This window comes from Phacochoerus africanus, chromosome 15, assembly GCF_016906955.1.
Source record: "Phacochoerus africanus isolate WHEZ1 chromosome 15, ROS_Pafr_v1, whole genome shotgun sequence".
Lineage (NCBI taxonomy): Eukaryota > Metazoa > Chordata > Mammalia > Artiodactyla > Suidae > Phacochoerus > Phacochoerus africanus.
Genome location: NC_062558.1, coordinates 109081570 through 109099000, shown reverse-complemented (window position 1 = coordinate 109099000; position 17431 = coordinate 109081570). Strand labels below are relative to the sequence as shown.

The following is a 17431-nucleotide window of genomic DNA, read 5'->3' as shown; positions in this document are numbered from 1 at the left end:
GGCCAGTGCTGCCCACTTCTGTCCAGCTTCTCCTCCAGACCAGGGCTGGGGCTTCGCTGGCTGCTCTCGGAGGCTCCTTCTGGCTTCTGACCTCTGTTCTGTCCACATAGCGTGCCCAGTCCTGTGCTCATCAGAAAGTTCTCCGATACCTCCAAAGCTTTCATGGATACCATGTCAGCCCAGGCCAGCAGCGGCTCCACCTCTGCCCTCCGATGGGTCAGTGTTTGGATCTCCGTGTCCCCTCTGCTGTCTTCCAGCTGGTTGAACGCTGACTTGGCTAAAGCTGGGAGGCTCCCCGGGAGGGGTGTAAGCACTCCTTGAACCCCTAGAAATCCCTTTGGGAGTTTCTGGAATGGGCTAGAGTGGGTGGAGCTGAGACACTGCCTCTCCTCTGAAGGTCCTCTCCTGCCTGGCCACTCTGCTGCGGAAGCAGGACCTGGAGGCCTGGGGCTACCCTGTCACCCTGCAGGTGTACCAAGGGCTGCTGAGCTTCACGGTACACATCAAGCCCAAGGTGAGGCTCCGGGGCCCCCGGGATGCGGGAGGGGGCCTGCCGCTCCCGTCAGCAGGCTGGGGCTGGCCTGCTGAGTGGACCAGGGAGGTCGCCCTGAGTGCTGGTCTCTTGTCCTGAGAGTCTGCTCCTGCCTGCAGCCCGATTTGCTAGCTCCTCTGATGGGAGGGAAGGTCACGGTCAGGCCCTTCAGAGTCTCTACTGCCTCATTGGTCAGTGACATGTTTAGTTATAGTGGCCGGATTGGGGTTTCGGGGTCATGAAGACCTGAGTTGAATACTGCTTGTGCTGCGATTTGGGGCAAATGACTTAATCTGAATCTTGGGTGTTTTTTGTTTGTTTGTTTTTTGTCTTTTCGTCTTTTTGTCTTTTTGCCATTTCTAGGGCCTCACCCGCGGCATATGGAGTTTCCCAGGCTTGGGGTCGAATCCGAGCTATAGCCACCAGCCTACGCCAGAGCCACAGCAACTCGGCATCTGAGCCTCGTCTGCAACCTACACCACAGCTCACGGCAACGCCAGATCCTTAACCCACTGAGCAAGGCCAGGGATCAAACCCGCAACCTCATGGTTCCTAGTTGGATTTGTTAACCACTGAGCCATGACGGGAACTCCTGAGTCTTGGTTTTTAAGCTGTAAAGTAGGGATGATAATACCAACTCAGCTGCAAGGTCCCAGTGACACTCTGGTGTTCCCACAGGCCTGCTGCAGGTCCTGGCGTGTAGCAGGTGCCCCGTAAGTGATTCTTGCCCCCTCTGCTTCCTCCTGAAGTGGAGGGCAGGGAGTGGGCAATCGTCATGATGGTCATAACAGTTCTCAGGGTGCTGAGCACTCTGATCCCAGGCAGGCTCACGCCCCTTTCCCTGTGTATCCGTGTGGTGGTTCCCTCACTTGTTTCTGCTGAAACATCACAGCACTGAAGTGACACTTCTCTGACCACCTTATAAAAGGAACAGCCCCTGTTTTATGGTCTGCCGAGTACTTTTGCCTTCTGGCGTCCGTGTCTTTATTTCTTGCCTCCCAGTGAGCTGTTTGTTCACTGCCGAAGGGCCAACACCAGAGTGGTGCGGGGCTTGGCTGGACTCTGTGTTGCTGGATGAGTGAATGAATGAAGGAGTCCGTGTTGTAAAGACGAGAACCTGAGGCTCGGAGACCTAAGTAGTTTGGTTTGCCCAAGCTCAGATGGCGAGTGAGTCAGAGAGCAGGAGTTGAAACTGAGTTTCTCTTACTCATTAGCTCGGGCGTCTCTACACACGAAGCCCCGGGCACGGCCCAGTAGGAGATGCGATCAGTGCTCGATGCTAGTGGGCGTGACGACCACCCACGCTGCTGGTTGAATGCTGACCTGGTCCTGTCCCCGCCCCCTGGCCCTCAGGTCCGGAAGGCTGCCCAGCATGGAGTGTGCTCCGTCCTCAAGGGCAGTGAGATCATGTTTGGCGAAAAGGCCCCTGCGCATCATCCTGCTGCCATTCCTACCGCCAAGTTCTGCATCCAGGAGATTGAGAAGTCTGGAGGTGGGGCGCGCGCCTGGGAGGTGGGCAGGGGCGGGAGGACAGTGCCAACGGCGGAGAGCCAGCTGGAGTCCCAGCCCCACTTTGTCCGCCAGGCTCCAAGGAGGCTACCACCCTGCTGCACATGCTGACCCTGCTGAAGGACCTACTGCCCTGCTTCCCAGAAGGCCTGGTGAAGAGCTGCAGTGAGACGCTCCTCCGAGTCATGACCTTGAACCACGTGGTGAGCTCAGGCCCCAGAGCCAGCGTGGAGGAGGGAGGGTGTAGCCTCAGACCCCAGGCCCCTGGTGCAGGCACTTGGGGAACTCACTGTTAAGGCCAGCAGCAGGGGTCTCCAGGCCCTGCCCCTGCTCTTTGCTCCATCCAAGGACACCGTCTCATCTCCTGTGTCAACACACCAGCCACCTTCAGCTAAGACAGGTCAGGGAGTGGGCGGAACCATGGTGGGGCTGGTAAAGCTTCAGTCCTCTCCCTGCCTCAAGCTCCCCTTCAGCCACAGTCACAGTTATTTCTCTCTCTCTCCCTCCTTTTTTTGTTTTTTTTTACTTACTAACATCAATATGACTGCTTTTTTTTTTTTTTTTGGCTTTGTGTCTTTTCTAGGGCTGCTTCAGTGGCATATGGAGGTTCCCAGGCTAGGGGTCCAATCGGAGCTGTAGCCACCAGCCCACGCCAGAGCCACAGCAACGCGGGATCCGAGCCGCGTCTGCAACCTACACCACAGCTCACGGCAACGCCAGATTGTTAACCCACTGAGCAAGGCCCGCAACCTCATGGTTCCTAGTCGGATTCGTTAACCACTGAGCCATGACAGGAACTCCCCATGACTATTTTAAAGATACTTAAAAATGATCCCCTGCATTTCTGCTATCCTAGCATAATTCTATTCATCTTTATATATTCTCTTATAGTATTTGTTTGCATATATATTTTAAAGCATTCATTATATACATAATAGGATCATTGTATAATTTATTTTTATTTTTTTTGCTTTTTAGGGCTGCACTTGAAGCATAGGGAGGTTTCCAGGCTAGGGTTAAATCGGAGCTACAGCTGCTGGCCTACGCCACAGCACCACAGGATCTGAGCCGCGTCTGCAACCTGCACCACAGCTCACGGCAATACTGGATCCTTGACCCACTGAGCAAGGCCAGGGATTGAACCCACATCCTCATGGATACTAGTTGGGATTCATTTCTACTGTGCCACAAGGGGAACTCCAATATTTTCGTTGTTTAAAAGGAAAAAATTTCAAACTATATAAAGTAAAAAATAGGAGTTCTCTTGTGGTACAGCAGGTTAAGGATCTGGTGCTGTCACTGCAGTGGCCCAGGTCAGTACTATGGCGTGGGTTCAGTCCCTGACATGGGAACTTTTACGTGCCGAGGGCGTAGCCAAAAACAAACAAAAGTCTGTTTTTTCCGGAGTTCCCATTGTGGCGCAATGGTTAACGAATCCAACTAGGAACCATGAGGTCGCGGGTTCGATCACTGGCCTTGCTCAGTGGGTTGAGGATCTGGCATTGCCATGAACTGTGGTGTATGTTGCAGAGGTGGCTCAGAATCAGCGTTGCTGTGGCTCTGGCATAGGCCAGTGGCTATGATTCTGATTAGACCCCTAGCCTGGGAACTTCCATATGCTGTGGGAGCGGCCCTAGAAAAGACAAAAAAAAAGTCTCTTTTTTCCTTCAAGTCTCATTTCTAAAATAAATAGTACAGACAACTTCTGTGTATCCTTTCAGACATTTTCTTTTTAGATAAACAAACATGTAAAAACATGAAAATACAGCTATAATAGTATGCGAACCATTTGTAGCCTCCTTTTCTAGCCCATTATGTTAAAAACATTTTGTTTGTATTTCTCCACTGTTGTTTAAATCATTTAACATTTTTCAGTGGCTGCCAAGACTTACAGCAACAGTCCTCTGAGTGTTTAGATGTCGGGGGCATGTTCGAGGTTCCAGGGGCCCAGATCACCCCGAAGCCCACCAGCTGGCGTGGGGGGGTCGGGGAGCCCCGGGCCATTGTGGACTTTGTAGTTCCCCACTAAGCCGCCGTGTCCTCTCCAGCTGGTGTCAGCCTGTGCCATGCAGGCCTTTCACAGCCTCTTCCACGCCAAGCCCAGCCCGGGTACCCTGCCGGCAGAGCTCAACGCCCAGATCATCAAGGTGAGGCCTGACGGGGGCTCGGCGTGTGGCTGTGCTGGGGCGGCCCTGCTGCCTATCTGCAGAGTGACACTGGATAGGCTGGGCTGCCCCAGTGCAGTGGGCGGGTAGACAGGCAGCCAGGAGACTGGCTGCCGAAGCCACATCAGCGTCCCGGGAGCTGGACCCCTTGGCCCTTGACTTCGTGGTTGTTGATAAACTATTCAGCCTGGTCTCATGGTATTTATTAGCAGGTGCTTGAACAAGGGCTCTCAGCGTTTGGGATCTCTGGGTGGATTTGGGGAAGGGAGCACCACCTCCCCTCCCCTACTGCTGCCCCAGAGTATTTGCAAAAAGGTATGCGTGTGCTCACATGCATTTTTCTAGAGAAGGGTTCTGGCTTATGTCAGGTTCACAAAGGGTTGTGTGACCCAAGTTATCCTCGACTGCTCCTGCACACTTTCATCCCATAGAAGCGGAAGCGGAAGGGCTTCACGCAACAGGCAAAGACACGCCAGGGCTCTGTGTTCAGCGTCCCATGGGCAGGCCCTGGGACAGGACGGTCCCTGGACTATGCTTTTGCTTAGGAGTGGGAAGGGGTCCTGACCTTGGCCTCTACAGAACTAGCTTGGTTACCTGCTTTTTCCCGTCCCACCCCTAGGCCTTGTACGACTACGTTCCCAGCGAGAATGACTTACAACCTCTGCTAGCCTGGCTGAAGGTCATGGAAAAAGCCCATATCAACCTGGTCAGGTAGGGATGTGGTGCGGGGAGCCTGCAGTCAGAGGCCCTGCCCTGCGGTGCAGATGGGAGGACATGAGCCAGAAGGTGTCGGTGGCCTGGGGGTGGTGTCAGCTTTCTGGGATGGCAGCAGTTTTGCAACAAGCTTGTGTAGACCGGGGCAGGGCGGCACAGCCTGTGCCCGGCTCTATACCTTTCTTGCCAGAGCCCTTGCCAATCAGCTGTGAGAAGCAACAAGGCCTGCTGAGGGCACCTCACCTGGGATGGGGCCTGCGTGCCATCCTGACTCTTGTCCCCCAGCTGTCACCCTGTGCAGTTGATCTCTCTCTCTCTCTTTTTTGCCACACCAATGGTACATGGAAGTTCCTGGGCTGGGGATCGAATCCAAGATACGGCTGCAGCCTATGCCACAGCTGCAGCAACACCAGATCCTCAACCAGCTTTGCCACAGCAGGAACTCCCAGTTGGTTTCTTTCCAAGAGGATTTCATCCCCTTCTGTGGTTCCACCCCACTTCCCACCTGAGTTAATGGTCCCCTCCTCTAGGATTCTCAGTCCTGCCAACCCAGTTTCTGTTTTGTGTCTCTGTCACAAAATTTGCTCTTATAGTAGCCACTAAATAATTCCACTTTTCTCAGAGTTCCGGCTGTAGTGCAGCAGAAGGGAATCTGACTAGTAACCATGAGGTTGCGGGTTCAATCCCTGGCCTCGCTTAGTGGGCCAGGGATCTGGCATTGCTGTGAGCTATGGTGTAAGTCACATATGTGGCTCGGATCCCACATTGCTGTGGCTGTGGCTGTGGCATAGGCTGGTGTCTATATCTCCGATTAGATCCTTAGCCTGTGTGCCTCCATATGCCATGGGTGTGGCCCTAAAAAGCAAACAAATAAATAAATAAATAAATCCACTTTTCTATAGTAAAGCTGAGAATGAGCCTGGAGCTGGGGTCTTTGAGGCCCCCACATGGGTAGTCCTCCCCTCTGCTGAAGGCTTCCCATCGACCTGCTCTCCCCCAGGCACTGTGCTGGGTGCTTTGCACCCAGGTTTCATCTTACTGATCATACCACCCCATGAGGAAGGTCTCAGCCCATTTCATGAAGCAGAAACAGAAGCACTCTGAGTTCGCTGGTCATGCAGCTACAGATGAGCAAAGCCAGGTCTCCAGCCTAGGTCTGCCAGGCCCCTGTCCTTTTCTTGCCCAAACTGCCTTTTATCTGGAGTGTCAGAAAATGGCAAAACCACCTCATTTCTCCAGGTCTCCGAGTTTATCCTCCAGTTGTGCCAGGGTGTACCTCCTAGGATGTCTGTTGTAGCACTGCAGGTGATGGCAGAAACAGGAGCAGCCTGGATGTGCCCCAGGAGGGGACCGGTTAAATATGAACAGTGGGTACTGGGCAGCCGGTGGAAGTAGTTGAGGTAGATGTGCTCATGCTGATATGGATAGACCTCCAAAATCTATTGAGAAAAAGCGAGTCACAGAACCCAGTGGATGGTGGCATTATTTGCAAACTACCAGGGTGTGAATCCTGATTGGGCCTCAGTTTCCTCATCTATAAAATGGAATTGTAATAGGATACAATCATAAGGGTTTTTTTGTTTGTTTTTGTTTTTTGCAAGGTTTAAAAGAATTAATGTTTGTGGACATGACACATGCTAAGTGTTAGCATTTTTTTTTTTGTCTTTTTGTCTTCTTGTCTTTTCTAGGGCCGCTTCCCATAGCATATGGAGGTTCCCAGGCTAGGGGTCCAATCGGAGGTACAGCTGCTGGCCTGTGCCACAGCCACAGCTACAGCAACACAGGATCCGAGCCGCGTCTGCGACCTACACCACAGCTCACGGCAACTCTGGATCCTTAACCCACTGAGCAAGGCCAGGGATCGAACCTGCAACCTCATGGTTCCTAGTTGGATTCATTAACCACTGCACCACGACAGGAACTCCAGCAATTGTTATTATTTCAGATGTTTGTATGTGCATTAAAACTTCCGGAAGAGTATTTGAGAAACTTAACCTTGCTTTTCCTCTGGGAGGTGCATCTGGGAGAAAGGAGGGGAGATGGCACGTTGTTTACTTTATACCCTGAAGGCCTGGGTGTTTTGAACTTTTTACTCCGTGTCGCCATTACCGAAGGAAGAGCCCTTTTTACACTTGCCGACCAGAAGGGCCTATAGCGCCCCTCAGCTCAGTGACTGTCGTCAGACCTGTGCCATCTGGGTCGCCAGGGCCTGGACCAGACCCCACAGAAAAAGAAGCCTTTTGTCTCTACAGGCTTCATCAGAACCTGGGGCTGGGCCACCTCCCTCGTTTTTTTGGAACTGCAATGACCTGCCTCCTCTCCCCACACTCGCAGGTGGTGACAGTGGCTGCCCAGTGCCTGCAGGTAACACAGCCCTCCTCCGGCCCCCGCCGGCCCCAGCTCTAACCAGGGTCTCCTGCCACTCCGCCTCACCCAGAGCTCGTCCCAGGCCTCCAGCCCTGTCCCAGGGAGGAGGTTCTTGGGATGGGGACGGGTTTCCTAGAAGTTTCAGAAAGCAGTCACTGGGAGGGTGGGGCTGGGTGGCACCGGGGGGGGGGGGGGGGGCCTGCCTCGGGCGCAGACAGCTGTGGCCTCTTTTTGTAGGAGATCCTGAGAGAGTGTGTCGCCCCCCACATGGCTGACATCGGCTCCGTCACCTCCTCGGCCTCAGGCCCTGCCCAGTACATCGCCAAGATGTTTAGGTGAGAACACAGCCCCTGCGTTGGGAGGGAATAAATTGTGGAGTTCCTTTCATGGTGCATTGGAAACGAATCACACTCGGATCCATGAAGATGCAGTTTCAATCCCCGGGCTCACCCAGTGGGTTGGGGATCTGGTGTTGCTATGAGCTGTGGTGTAGGTCGCAGGCGCGGCTCAGATCCCACAGTTGCTGAGGCTGTGGTGCAGGCCGGCAGCTGCAGCTCTGATTCGACCCCTAGCCTGGGAACCTCCATATGTCATGGGTGTGGCCCTGGAAAAAAAAAAAAATTGTACCTTAGAAAGTTCCTCAATGACAGGCCCTCCTCTTGTCGCTCTGTGGGCCTGGTGCACAGCACCGGAGTGGCTGCTGTCAGTTGAGCACCGGCCACATTGCAGGTCCCGTAGTGCCAGGCTCCTAAGTAGGGATTTGGGGTCCATCCCCTGAGGGAAGTTCTTCCACCTCTCAGGGTTGTCATCAGTCTAATGAGGTGAGGCTTGAATGAGGTCATGGATGTGAAGTTCTCAGAGCAGTAGCTGGCGTGTAGTTGCGCTTCCAATACACAGAAACTACTGATAGTCCTTATAGTTCTAATAGAGAGATACTGACCCCATTCTACAGATGGGAAAGCTGAAGTCACTCAACCCGCAAGTGGCGGCCTGCCCACAGAGCCCACTCTTTCTCCCTCGCTGTGCTGCCCTCCACACCTGTGAGAGAAGCCGCTCACAGACATGGCCACCAAGTGTCCTCACCCTCGCCCACCAGTGAGGAGCCTCCGAGCACCAAGGAGCTGGGATCCTTGCCTCTGGTCTCTGCTCACCTCCAAAGTGTGGTGCTTTGGGTACTGTTCCTCATGAGGCCACAGGCCTGCTTCCTGTGGATACACCTGGGATGCAGCTTCTGGAAAACTGAAGAATAGAGCTGACCTACCCCCAGCTCATCCCTTTCCCTGCATTGACCCCGTTGGATATTCTTTTTTTTTTTTTTGTCTTTTTGCCATTTCTTGGGCCACTCCCGCGGCATATGGAGGTTCCCAGGCTAGGGGTCTGATCGGAGCTGTAGCCACCAGCCTACACCAGAGCCACAGCAACGCGGGATCCGAACCGCGTCTGCAACCCACACCACAGCTCACGGCAACGCCGGATCGTTAACCCACTGAGCAAGGGCAGGGATCGAACCCGCAACCTCATGGTTCCTAGTCGGATTCGTTAACCACTGCGCCATGACGGGAACTCCCCCATTGGATATTCTTGCCTAAAGCATCCAGGGCTGGACTTTGAGAGATGAGCTGACCGCAGTGTGCATAGGCCGGAAGGGGCTGACGGCTGGCCCAGCCCACCTCTGCACCTCCAACCACCCCCCCCCCCCCGCCCCAACCACCTGTTCCTGTCCTGTCCTCCCGCCTCTGGTCAGACCAAGAAGGCATGGGACAGTGACAGCATGGCCTTTGGAGGCCCACTTTGGCCACTAGCAGAGTGACATTGGCAGGTTGTTTAATCTCTCTGAGCCTCAGTCCCCCCCCCCCCCCCCCGCCTCGAAGGTGGAACAAATAGCCCACCTCACAGCTTTTTCTTGAAGTGTGGTGAGGATTATATAAATTAAACTCTCAGCATAGGGGGCACTGCATAAATGCTCCTTCTCCCCCTTGGCCTTTCCTGGGGCCCCACCCTTGCTGTGGTCTGTGATACCCGGTGCCAGCCATGGGCTTCCTGGTTGAGCGTGACCATGGCCCTGACAGCCCGCTCCCCTGGCAGGGCGGTGGAGGAGGGCCTGACGTACAAATTCCACGCGGCCTGGAGTTCCGTGCTGCAGCTGCTGTGTGTCTTCTTCGAGGCGTGTGGGAGGCAGGCCCATCCCGTGATGAGGAAGGTGAGTGGGGGAGCTGCTGGGCTGGGGCAGGAGGTGGCAGTGGGGCTGTTAGACGTGGGTTCCTGGCAGGGCACGTGTCTCCTGTTACCTGTGTGCTTTATAGCCTCCCCCTGCATGCACACCAGTGGGTGCCCAGTACTGCATCCAAAAGGGCCCTGTGACCTCTGCCTAGAGTGGAACTTGCGCCCATGCTTCTGACCTCCTCCTCCTGGAGACTTTGGCCCAGACTCAGTCCCCGGTGCCTGCCATGCAAGCCCTCTTAATGTCCCATCCCTCGTCTCTTTGCTCCAGTGCCTCCAGTCCCTGTGTGACCTGCGTCTCTCCCCCCACTTCCCCCACACGGCCGCTCTAGACCATGCGGTGGGCGCGGCAGTGGCCACCATGGGCCCCCAGGTCGTGTTAGAGGCTGTGCCTTTGGAAATCGATGGCTCTGAGTAAGTACAGCCCTGCTTGGCTTCCAAACCATCCCCAGGAGAGTCACGTGGATTGTCCTTCCCTGGGAGAGTGTCCCTAACGGAGCGGGTCAGCAGAAGAGGCCAAAGCAGAGCCCGAGTTGCTCCTCGGCTCGGCAGGGGATGTCCTGTGGGACGTGCTGCCCTCTAGGCTGTCACCTCTTCCTCACTGGCCCTTCCCTGCCTCTTCCCAGAGAGACTCTGGATTTTCCTCGGAGCTGGCTGCTGCCCGTCATCCGAGACCACGTCCGGGAAACACGACTTGGTTTCTTCACCACCTACTTCCTGCCTCTGGCTACCACCCTGAAGAACAAAGGTCTGGGGAGTTCCCGTCGGTGGCGCAGTGGTTAACGAATCTGACTAGGAACCGTGAGGTTGTGGGTTCGATCCCTGGTCTTGCCCAGTGAGTCAAGGATCCGGCGTTGCCGTGAGCTGAGGTATAGGTTGCAGACGCAGCTCGGATCCCTCATTGCTGTGGCTCTGGCGTAGGCTGGCAGCTACAGCTCCGATTAGACCCCTAGCCTGGGAACCTCCCTATGCCATGGGAAGCGTCCCTAGAAAAGGCAAAAAGATCAAAAAAAAAGAGAACAAAGGTCTGCCCTCTCAGCAGGAAGGATCAGGAAGGGTCCCTGGTCCAGCACCCCAGCCTTAGAACGTTTGGCAGTCCCCGGCCCAAGCAGGTGATCAGCCAGCGCTTGAGTGCCCTCTTCAGTGGGGTCCAAGGCATGGCCAGGCACCCCCGTTCCAGGACCCTTCCCTGAGGCCGGTAGGCTTGGGGCTCTTCTCCCATCAAGGCAACAGTTAGATAAGGACACATTGATTTACACACGCAAAGATGTTCCTCGTGGAGTTCCCTGGTAGTGCAGAGGGTTAAGGATCTGGAGTTGTCATTGCTGTGGCTGGGTCACTGCTGTGGCTCAAGTTCCATCCCTGGCCCAGGAGCTTAGGAATGCCACAGGCGTGACAAAAAAAAAAAAAAGTGTTTCTGGTAAAAGTCCTGATTTAGCCTACACTTCCCTCAGTGCGGCTCCGGTGAGGTTAGTCGTGGTAAGGCGCCACCGTGGGATACAGGATACTCATTGGAAAGAAAGAGCCTTACGTGGGAGTGGGCAGCTTTTGTCTGTGGTGAGCTGAGCCGATTAGATCAAATCTCAGCTCAGCCCCTCTGCAGTTTGGGGACCTCAGGCAAGTTTATTCAGCTCCCCTGGGTCTCCTCCTCGTCTCTGCACTGAGGACGGCAACTGCAGTGGTGTGAGGGTTAAATGGTATAATCAGTGCATGTTACACAGCCTGCCATGTAGAAATTGCTCAATAAATGTTACCAACTTTAAGTAGAATTATGCATGTATAGGACAGTCCTCCTCATGTTGTTTTTTTTAATTTTTATATTTTTTTTTAATTTTTGCTTTTCAGGGCTGCACCTGCGGCATATGGAGGTTCCCAGGCTAGGGGTTGAATCAGAGCTATAGCTGCTGGCCTACACCACAGCCACAGCAACACCAGATCCGAGCCTCGTCTGCTCACGGCAGCTACACCACAGCTCACGGCAACGCCAGATCTTTAACCCACTGAGCGAGGCCAAGGATCAAACCCGCGTTCTCATGGATGCTAGTCAGATTTTGTTTCTGTTGGAACTCCACCATTTTTTTTTAATCTGTGGAGCAGGGCAATCACCCAGATCCCTGTCCTCACCATTGGGCTTTTGGTTTGGGTAAAAATGAGGCCTGTAGGCCAGGAGTATGCCAAGGGTCACACCATGTCCTTGTGTCACTCTAGCACTGGACCTGGCTCAGGCAGGCAGCACAGTGGAGTCCAAGATCTATGACACGCTCCAGTGGCAGGTAAGGGGGCTGCTGGGGGGACGTGGGTAGGACGGGGGGCACAGGTTGCTGGACGTCACCCTCTCCCGCCATCCCCTCCCACCCCAGATCTGGACCCTCCTGCCCGGGTTCTGCACGAGGCCCACAGACGTAGCCACCTCCTTCAAAGGCCTGGCGCGGACACTGGGCACGGCCATCAGCGAGCGCCCAGACCTGAGGGTCACTGTGTGCCAGGCCCTACGCACCCTCATCACCAAGGGCTGCGAGGCGGGTACGTGTGGGCTCTGCGGTGGAGGCGGCAGGGGGTGGTTGTGACGGTGCGGGTGTCCCCTGACCCTCTTTGGTCAGCTCATCGCCTGAGCCACCACTCGTTCTTTGCAAGGACCGGAGTGTCTGCCGGGCACCCCAGGAACCAGTAGGACGCTGAAAGCCTCCCCTTTTCTCTCTTTATGCTCAATGTGCCGCAGCTGCCGGGAATTGTCCAGCCTGTGTTGAAGCCTTGACGTGGCGCTGGCCCTTGGCTGGCCCCATAGTCTGGAGTGGCACCTAGTTCTCTGTGCTCTGGTCTCTGCCTCTCCTGACCCAGAGAAGCCCCAAACCCCTGGTCCTGTCATGGGTCCCCCAGAAGGACGTCTCTGGGCTTTAGCCCCAGTGAGGTGGGGTCATCTCCTGTCCCTTTTGTGCAAACTTTTGGTCCTCTCACTAGAGGCTGACCGTGCTGAAGTGAGCCGCTTCGCAAAGAACTTTCTGCCGATCCTGTTCAACCTGTATGGGCAGCCTGTTGCAGCCGGGGACACCCCAGCCCCTCGCCGGGCCGTGCTGGAAACCATCAAAACTTACCTCACTATTACGGAGGCTCAGGTGAGCTGGCAGAGAAGAGGGAGGAAGGCCTGGGTGGTGGGGTGTCGGTGGGTGTGGGAAAGGTCAGGAGCCTCCCTCTGGGGCTGCCGTCACTCAGACCTCTGCCCCTAGAAGAGCAGGCCTGGGCTTGAGGCTTCTAAAAAGGGTGGACAGGAGGGGAAGAAGAAGGGGTGCGGTTCTCCGATCTGCTGCCGCTCTGTGTTTCTCTCTTCACCAACTCCCTCCTTCTCATCCCTTCCGGCCACCAGCTGGTGAATGGCTTCCTGGAAAAAGCCAGTGAGAAGGTGCTGGACCCCGCCAGCTCTGACTTCACCAGGTAAAGTGCCCCTCTTGAGCTGGGGCAGCCCAGGGAGCCAGGGGGTGTGTCTGGCGGAAGCCCCATGGATGCTTTCTGGAATTGCTTAAGAAAATTCTTTTTTTTTGTCTTTCCTAGGGCCACTCCCACAGCATGTGGAGGTTCCCAGGCTAGGGGTTGAATTGGAGCTGTAGCCGCCGGCCTACGCCAGAGCCACAGCAACACAGGATCCGAGCCGCCTCTGCAACCTACACTACAGCTCACGGCAACGCTGGATCCTTAACCCACTGAGCAAGGCCAGGGATCGAACCCGCAACCTCATGGTTCTTAGTCGGATTCGTTTACCACTGTGCCACGATGGGAACTCCAGGAATTGCTTTGGAAAAGTCTTGAGATCTTGATTATCCTAGCTCCACTATGAGGCCTGACCGGCTCCCTTCCTGGAGAAGCCTTGTGGTGTGCTAAGGAATTGTGAGGATCTGGAAATGCTCTACCGCTTGGAAGCTGTGACCTTGACACGTCACTTAGCTCCTCTGGGCCCTGATGGGTGAAATGAGCATGATGATAGTACCTGCAGCAGGGTTGCTATGAGGGCTAAAAGGGTCACTACAGGTTAAGCACCGGGGACAGTGCTGCTGCCCCTCGAGTGCCAGGGTAGGTACAGGCAATGACAGTCATTCGTGGGCTCCTTCCAGGCCCCTTGTCCTCCTCACCCTGGCTTCTCCCAGTTCCCCTGTACCCAGGAGATATGAGCACACAGACAGTCCGTGGCCTTCCCCAGTCTCCCGCTAAGCCTCGCCTTGGTCTTCTGTCCCTGAGCAGATTGTCCGTCCTGGACTTGGTCGTGGCCTTGGCTCCCCATGCTGATGAAGCCGCCATCAGCAAGCTGTACTCCACGATCCGGCCCTACCTAGAGGTGAGCCCCAGAGGCCAGGAGCCCCACACGGCCCCACCTGGGGAAGAGGGGCCTCCTTGGAGAGGTGGGGCCTGTCTCCTTGTCCCCATGCCTTGTGGCTGCCCAAGATCGGGTCTTCATCTCCTTCCTTGTGGCATGCCTGCCTTTTGTAGTCTCACCTCGTCTGTCATGTAAGTGTCAGCGTGATAGAAATGCACGGCGAAGCTCAGGCCTCACCTGCTAAGATGCCTCTTTGCAAAGACAAGGCCTGACCCACTGGGCCACCTCCCTGCCTGGGCTGATCCCCCAGGTCACCCAGCCTCGACCCCAGGCTGCCACTCTGGCCTCATTAGGCTGCTTTTAAAGGTTCCAGATATAAGGGCCGCTCTGTGCCTTTGCACTTGCTGGGTCCCCTGCCTGACATGCTAGTCCCTGCCCACTGTGGCCAACCAAGTGGAAGCCAGGCCAGTGATGACCTCCTGAAAGCTGTCACCACTGCAGCCGTGTGATGAACAGTCATTCTGCAGCATGAGACGTGCTCTGGTGGAGCACGCAGGCAGGCACAGAGGTGGGGGGGGGCTTCACTCCCCACAGCGTCCCCTGCTGGGCATGGAGGTAGCTTCTCCCAGTTTGTGTTCTTCCTGCCCTCCCGTCGGTGTCCTGAGCTCCAGAAGGTGGGAACAGCTCCCCTGAGGCCCCTCTGGGGCCAGGCCCAGCTCATGGGGCTGCCCTGTGGATGTCATTGGAGTGAGTGGGGGTCCGGGGTGGATGGACAGGTGGGGGCCCTCTCTGACATCCCCTCTCCACCGTGCGCCCTCCCAGAGCAAGTCCCATGGGATCCAGAAGAAGGCCTACCGCGTGCTGGAGGAGGTGTGCGCCAGCCCCCAGGGCCCTGGGGCCCACTTCGTGCAGAGCCACCTGGAGGAGCTGAAGGAGACACTGCTGGACTCGCTGCGGAGCACCTCCTCACCTGCCAAGAGGGTGCGGACGCCGGGGCCGCCCCACCCAGCCTGAGGGGGGTCAGGTGACCCCAGGGCAGGACCAGCATGAGACACTTAGGGAACTTCAGGGGCAGAGCTGGCATCGAGGGTCCTGACTCTTGTCCCCCTGTCCCGCAGCCACGTTTGAAGTGCCTGATACATATCGTGAAGAAGCTCTCAGCCGAGCACGAGGAGTTCATCAGTGCCCTGGTCCCCGAGGTGAGGGGTGCACACAGGGGGTGTCTGGGTGATTTGGGGTTCCTCGGAATGTGGCTCCTGGAGGCCTGTCAGGATCAGGGGGGCGGTATCCCGGGTGGGAGTGGGAGCGTGGGTGCCCTATCCTGCCCGCTTCAGGATGCCAGCTCCGGGGTGGTCGGCTCGGGGAGCCCACACTAATGGGGCAATCCTTGCAGGTGATCCTCTGCACCAAGGAGGTGTCGGTGGGTGCTCGGAAGAACGCTTTTGCACTGCTGGTGGAGATGGGCCATGCTTTCCTTCGGTTTGGCCCGAGCCAGGAAGGTGAGGCCCGGGTGACGTGGGGCTGACGTGGACCCTCTGCTTCCGGCCGGGGTGAAGAGGCACCCCTCAAACCACTCGTTAACGAGAAAAAGCAGGGAAGGCTGTCTGGCTCTGGCCCTGGGCAGGCAGCTCCTCTCTGGCCGGAATTGCCCTCCCTGGTGGGCCCACGATGCAGCGTGCACGGGGGTCACTGCCCCAGTGATGCCTCCTGCTTGCTGTCCTCCCCCCAGAGGCCCTGCAGCGCTACCTCGTCCTGATCTACCCCGGCCTCGTGGGCGCTGTGACCATGGTCAGCTGCAGCATCCTGGCCCTGACCCACCTCCTTTTCGAGTTTAAAGGTAAACGCTGTTTCCTTGAAGGCCTGGGAGGCCCTCAGAGTAGGAAGATGCCCAGAAGGTCAGGACAGGGTGGCTGCCCAAGTGGGAAAGGTCCCCTGGATGGAGGACGAAAAGCCCAACTGCCTGCCCTCTCCTTTGCCACCACCCAGCTTGGCCTTCCTGCGTCCCCCTGCCCTGCGTCCCCCTCGAGTGGGTGGGTTAGAGGAGGTGAGGTCCCCTGCCCAGATTTTTAGTCCTGGTTTTACCAGCCACGTGAGACCTTGAGCAAACTTAATGAACTTCTTGGAACCTCACTCTTTTATCTCTAAAGAGGGGAAGAGAACCAGCACCTGCCGGCGGGGTGGGTGCAGGACTGGAGGGGGTCCCCGGGAAAGTGACTAGACCTGGGCCGGGCACACGGACACCCCCTGGTGTCAGCTCACATTCTTGTGATCTTGGGTATGGGCAGGGGTCTTGGGTATGGGCAGGGTTCCTTGTGTCTCTGACAGTGGCCCTCTGACCACCACAGGTCTGATGGGGACCAGCACGGTAGAGCAGCTGCTGGAGAACGTGTGCCTGCTTCTGGCCTCCCGCACTCGCGACGTGGTCAAATCGGCGCTGGGCTTCATCAAGGTGGCAGTGGTTGTCATGGATGTGGTACACCTGGCCAAGCACGTGCAGCTGGTGGTGAGTGCCCCCCTTCACCTTGGCAGGTAGCCACATGTCCAGGAGCTGCCAATAGAGTCCCAGGGAGCCTTGAGGCCAGCTAGCTTCAAACACTTGAGCTGCACGCTGTCTTGTGCAACAGATGGTGGTGCCTGAGGCCTGGAGGGGACCAGAAGGGGAAGCCCCGCCTGGCAGAGATGGGCACAGTGCCCGAGCCGCCTTGTCATTCCCCACGGCCCCTCCAGAGCAGCTGGGGCTGTGCAGGGCAGAAGCCAGTGGGCAGGGCAACGCCTCCTTTTATGGATGGGGAAACTGAGCCAGAGATTTTGCCAGGTTGCCGTACTGGTGAGAGTAGCCCTGGGAATAGAGCCCCAAGCTCAGGGCTGTGACTCCAGGCTCTCCTTCAGCAGAGAGCACTTTTTATTTTCCTTCTTGCATTTTTTTGTTTGTTTGTTGTCTTATTGCCATTTCTAGGGCTGCTCCCGCAGCATATGGAGGTTCCCAGGCTAGGGGTCGAATCGGAGCTGTAACCACCGGCCTATACCACAGCCACAGCAATACAGGATCCGAGCCGCGTCTGCAACCTATACCACAGCTCACGGCAACGCCGGATCCTTAACTCACTGAGCGAGTCCAGGGATCAAACCTGCAACCTCTTGGTTCCTAGTCGGATTGGTTAACCACTGGGTCACGACGGGAACTCCTTTTCCCTCTTGCATTTTGACCTTCCTGGTTTGAGCAGGCTCCTCAGGATGCCCCTACTGGGCTGCAGAAGGGCCTGAAGGGCCCTCTGATATTGGTACCCTGGCACCCTCCTGCTGGGCATGAGGCATGCAGCAAGCTGGGACTGTCCTCCGAGCTCACTGTCCACTGCGTAAGAACTCGAGGTCCCTCTCACCTGTCGCCTGTGCATCTGGCCTTGGGTTTAGGCGAGAAGGGGTAGGTGAGAGTCAGGATACCCTGCCGCCTAACTGGGGCCCATGATGGAGAGAACAGCCTGAGCAGTGACCCGAGCTGGACTGAGTCCTGCTGAGGGACACTGCGGATCATAGCCACCAGCCACACGTTTCTCAGACCAGGCCGCATGCTGGCTTGAGAGTGGTCCAGCCAGAGAGCATCGCAGGGCGGTAGAAGGGATG

The 17431-nt window shown here is 56.4% G+C and overlaps 1 protein-coding gene across 1 annotated transcript in view; it reads left to right on the top strand.

The window, feature by feature from the left end:
- Positions 1-17431, top strand: part of RRP12 (ribosomal RNA processing 12 homolog) — a 32773-nt gene that overhangs the window by 4667 nt on the left and 10675 nt on the right. Inside the window, exons 5-25 of the mRNA XM_047760461.1 lie at positions 111-216; positions 398-514; positions 1886-2024; positions 2117-2244; positions 4090-4188; positions 4826-4917; positions 7173-7284; positions 7525-7622; positions 9373-9487; positions 9779-9921; positions 10134-10255; positions 11716-11780; positions 11868-12030; positions 12466-12620; positions 12869-12936; positions 13738-13831; positions 14633-14791; positions 14929-15009; positions 15204-15309; positions 15540-15647; positions 16156-16313. Of these exons, the coding sequence (XP_047616417.1) occupies positions 111-216; positions 398-514; positions 1886-2024; positions 2117-2244; positions 4090-4188; positions 4826-4917; positions 7173-7284; positions 7525-7622; positions 9373-9487; positions 9779-9921; positions 10134-10255; positions 11716-11780; positions 11868-12030; positions 12466-12620; positions 12869-12936; positions 13738-13831; positions 14633-14791; positions 14929-15009; positions 15204-15309; positions 15540-15647; positions 16156-16313 (2428 nt within the window). The remainder of the gene's footprint in view (positions 1-110; positions 217-397; positions 515-1885; positions 2025-2116; positions 2245-4089; positions 4189-4825; positions 4918-7172; positions 7285-7524; positions 7623-9372; positions 9488-9778; positions 9922-10133; positions 10256-11715; positions 11781-11867; positions 12031-12465; positions 12621-12868; positions 12937-13737; positions 13832-14632; positions 14792-14928; positions 15010-15203; positions 15310-15539; positions 15648-16155; positions 16314-17431) is intronic.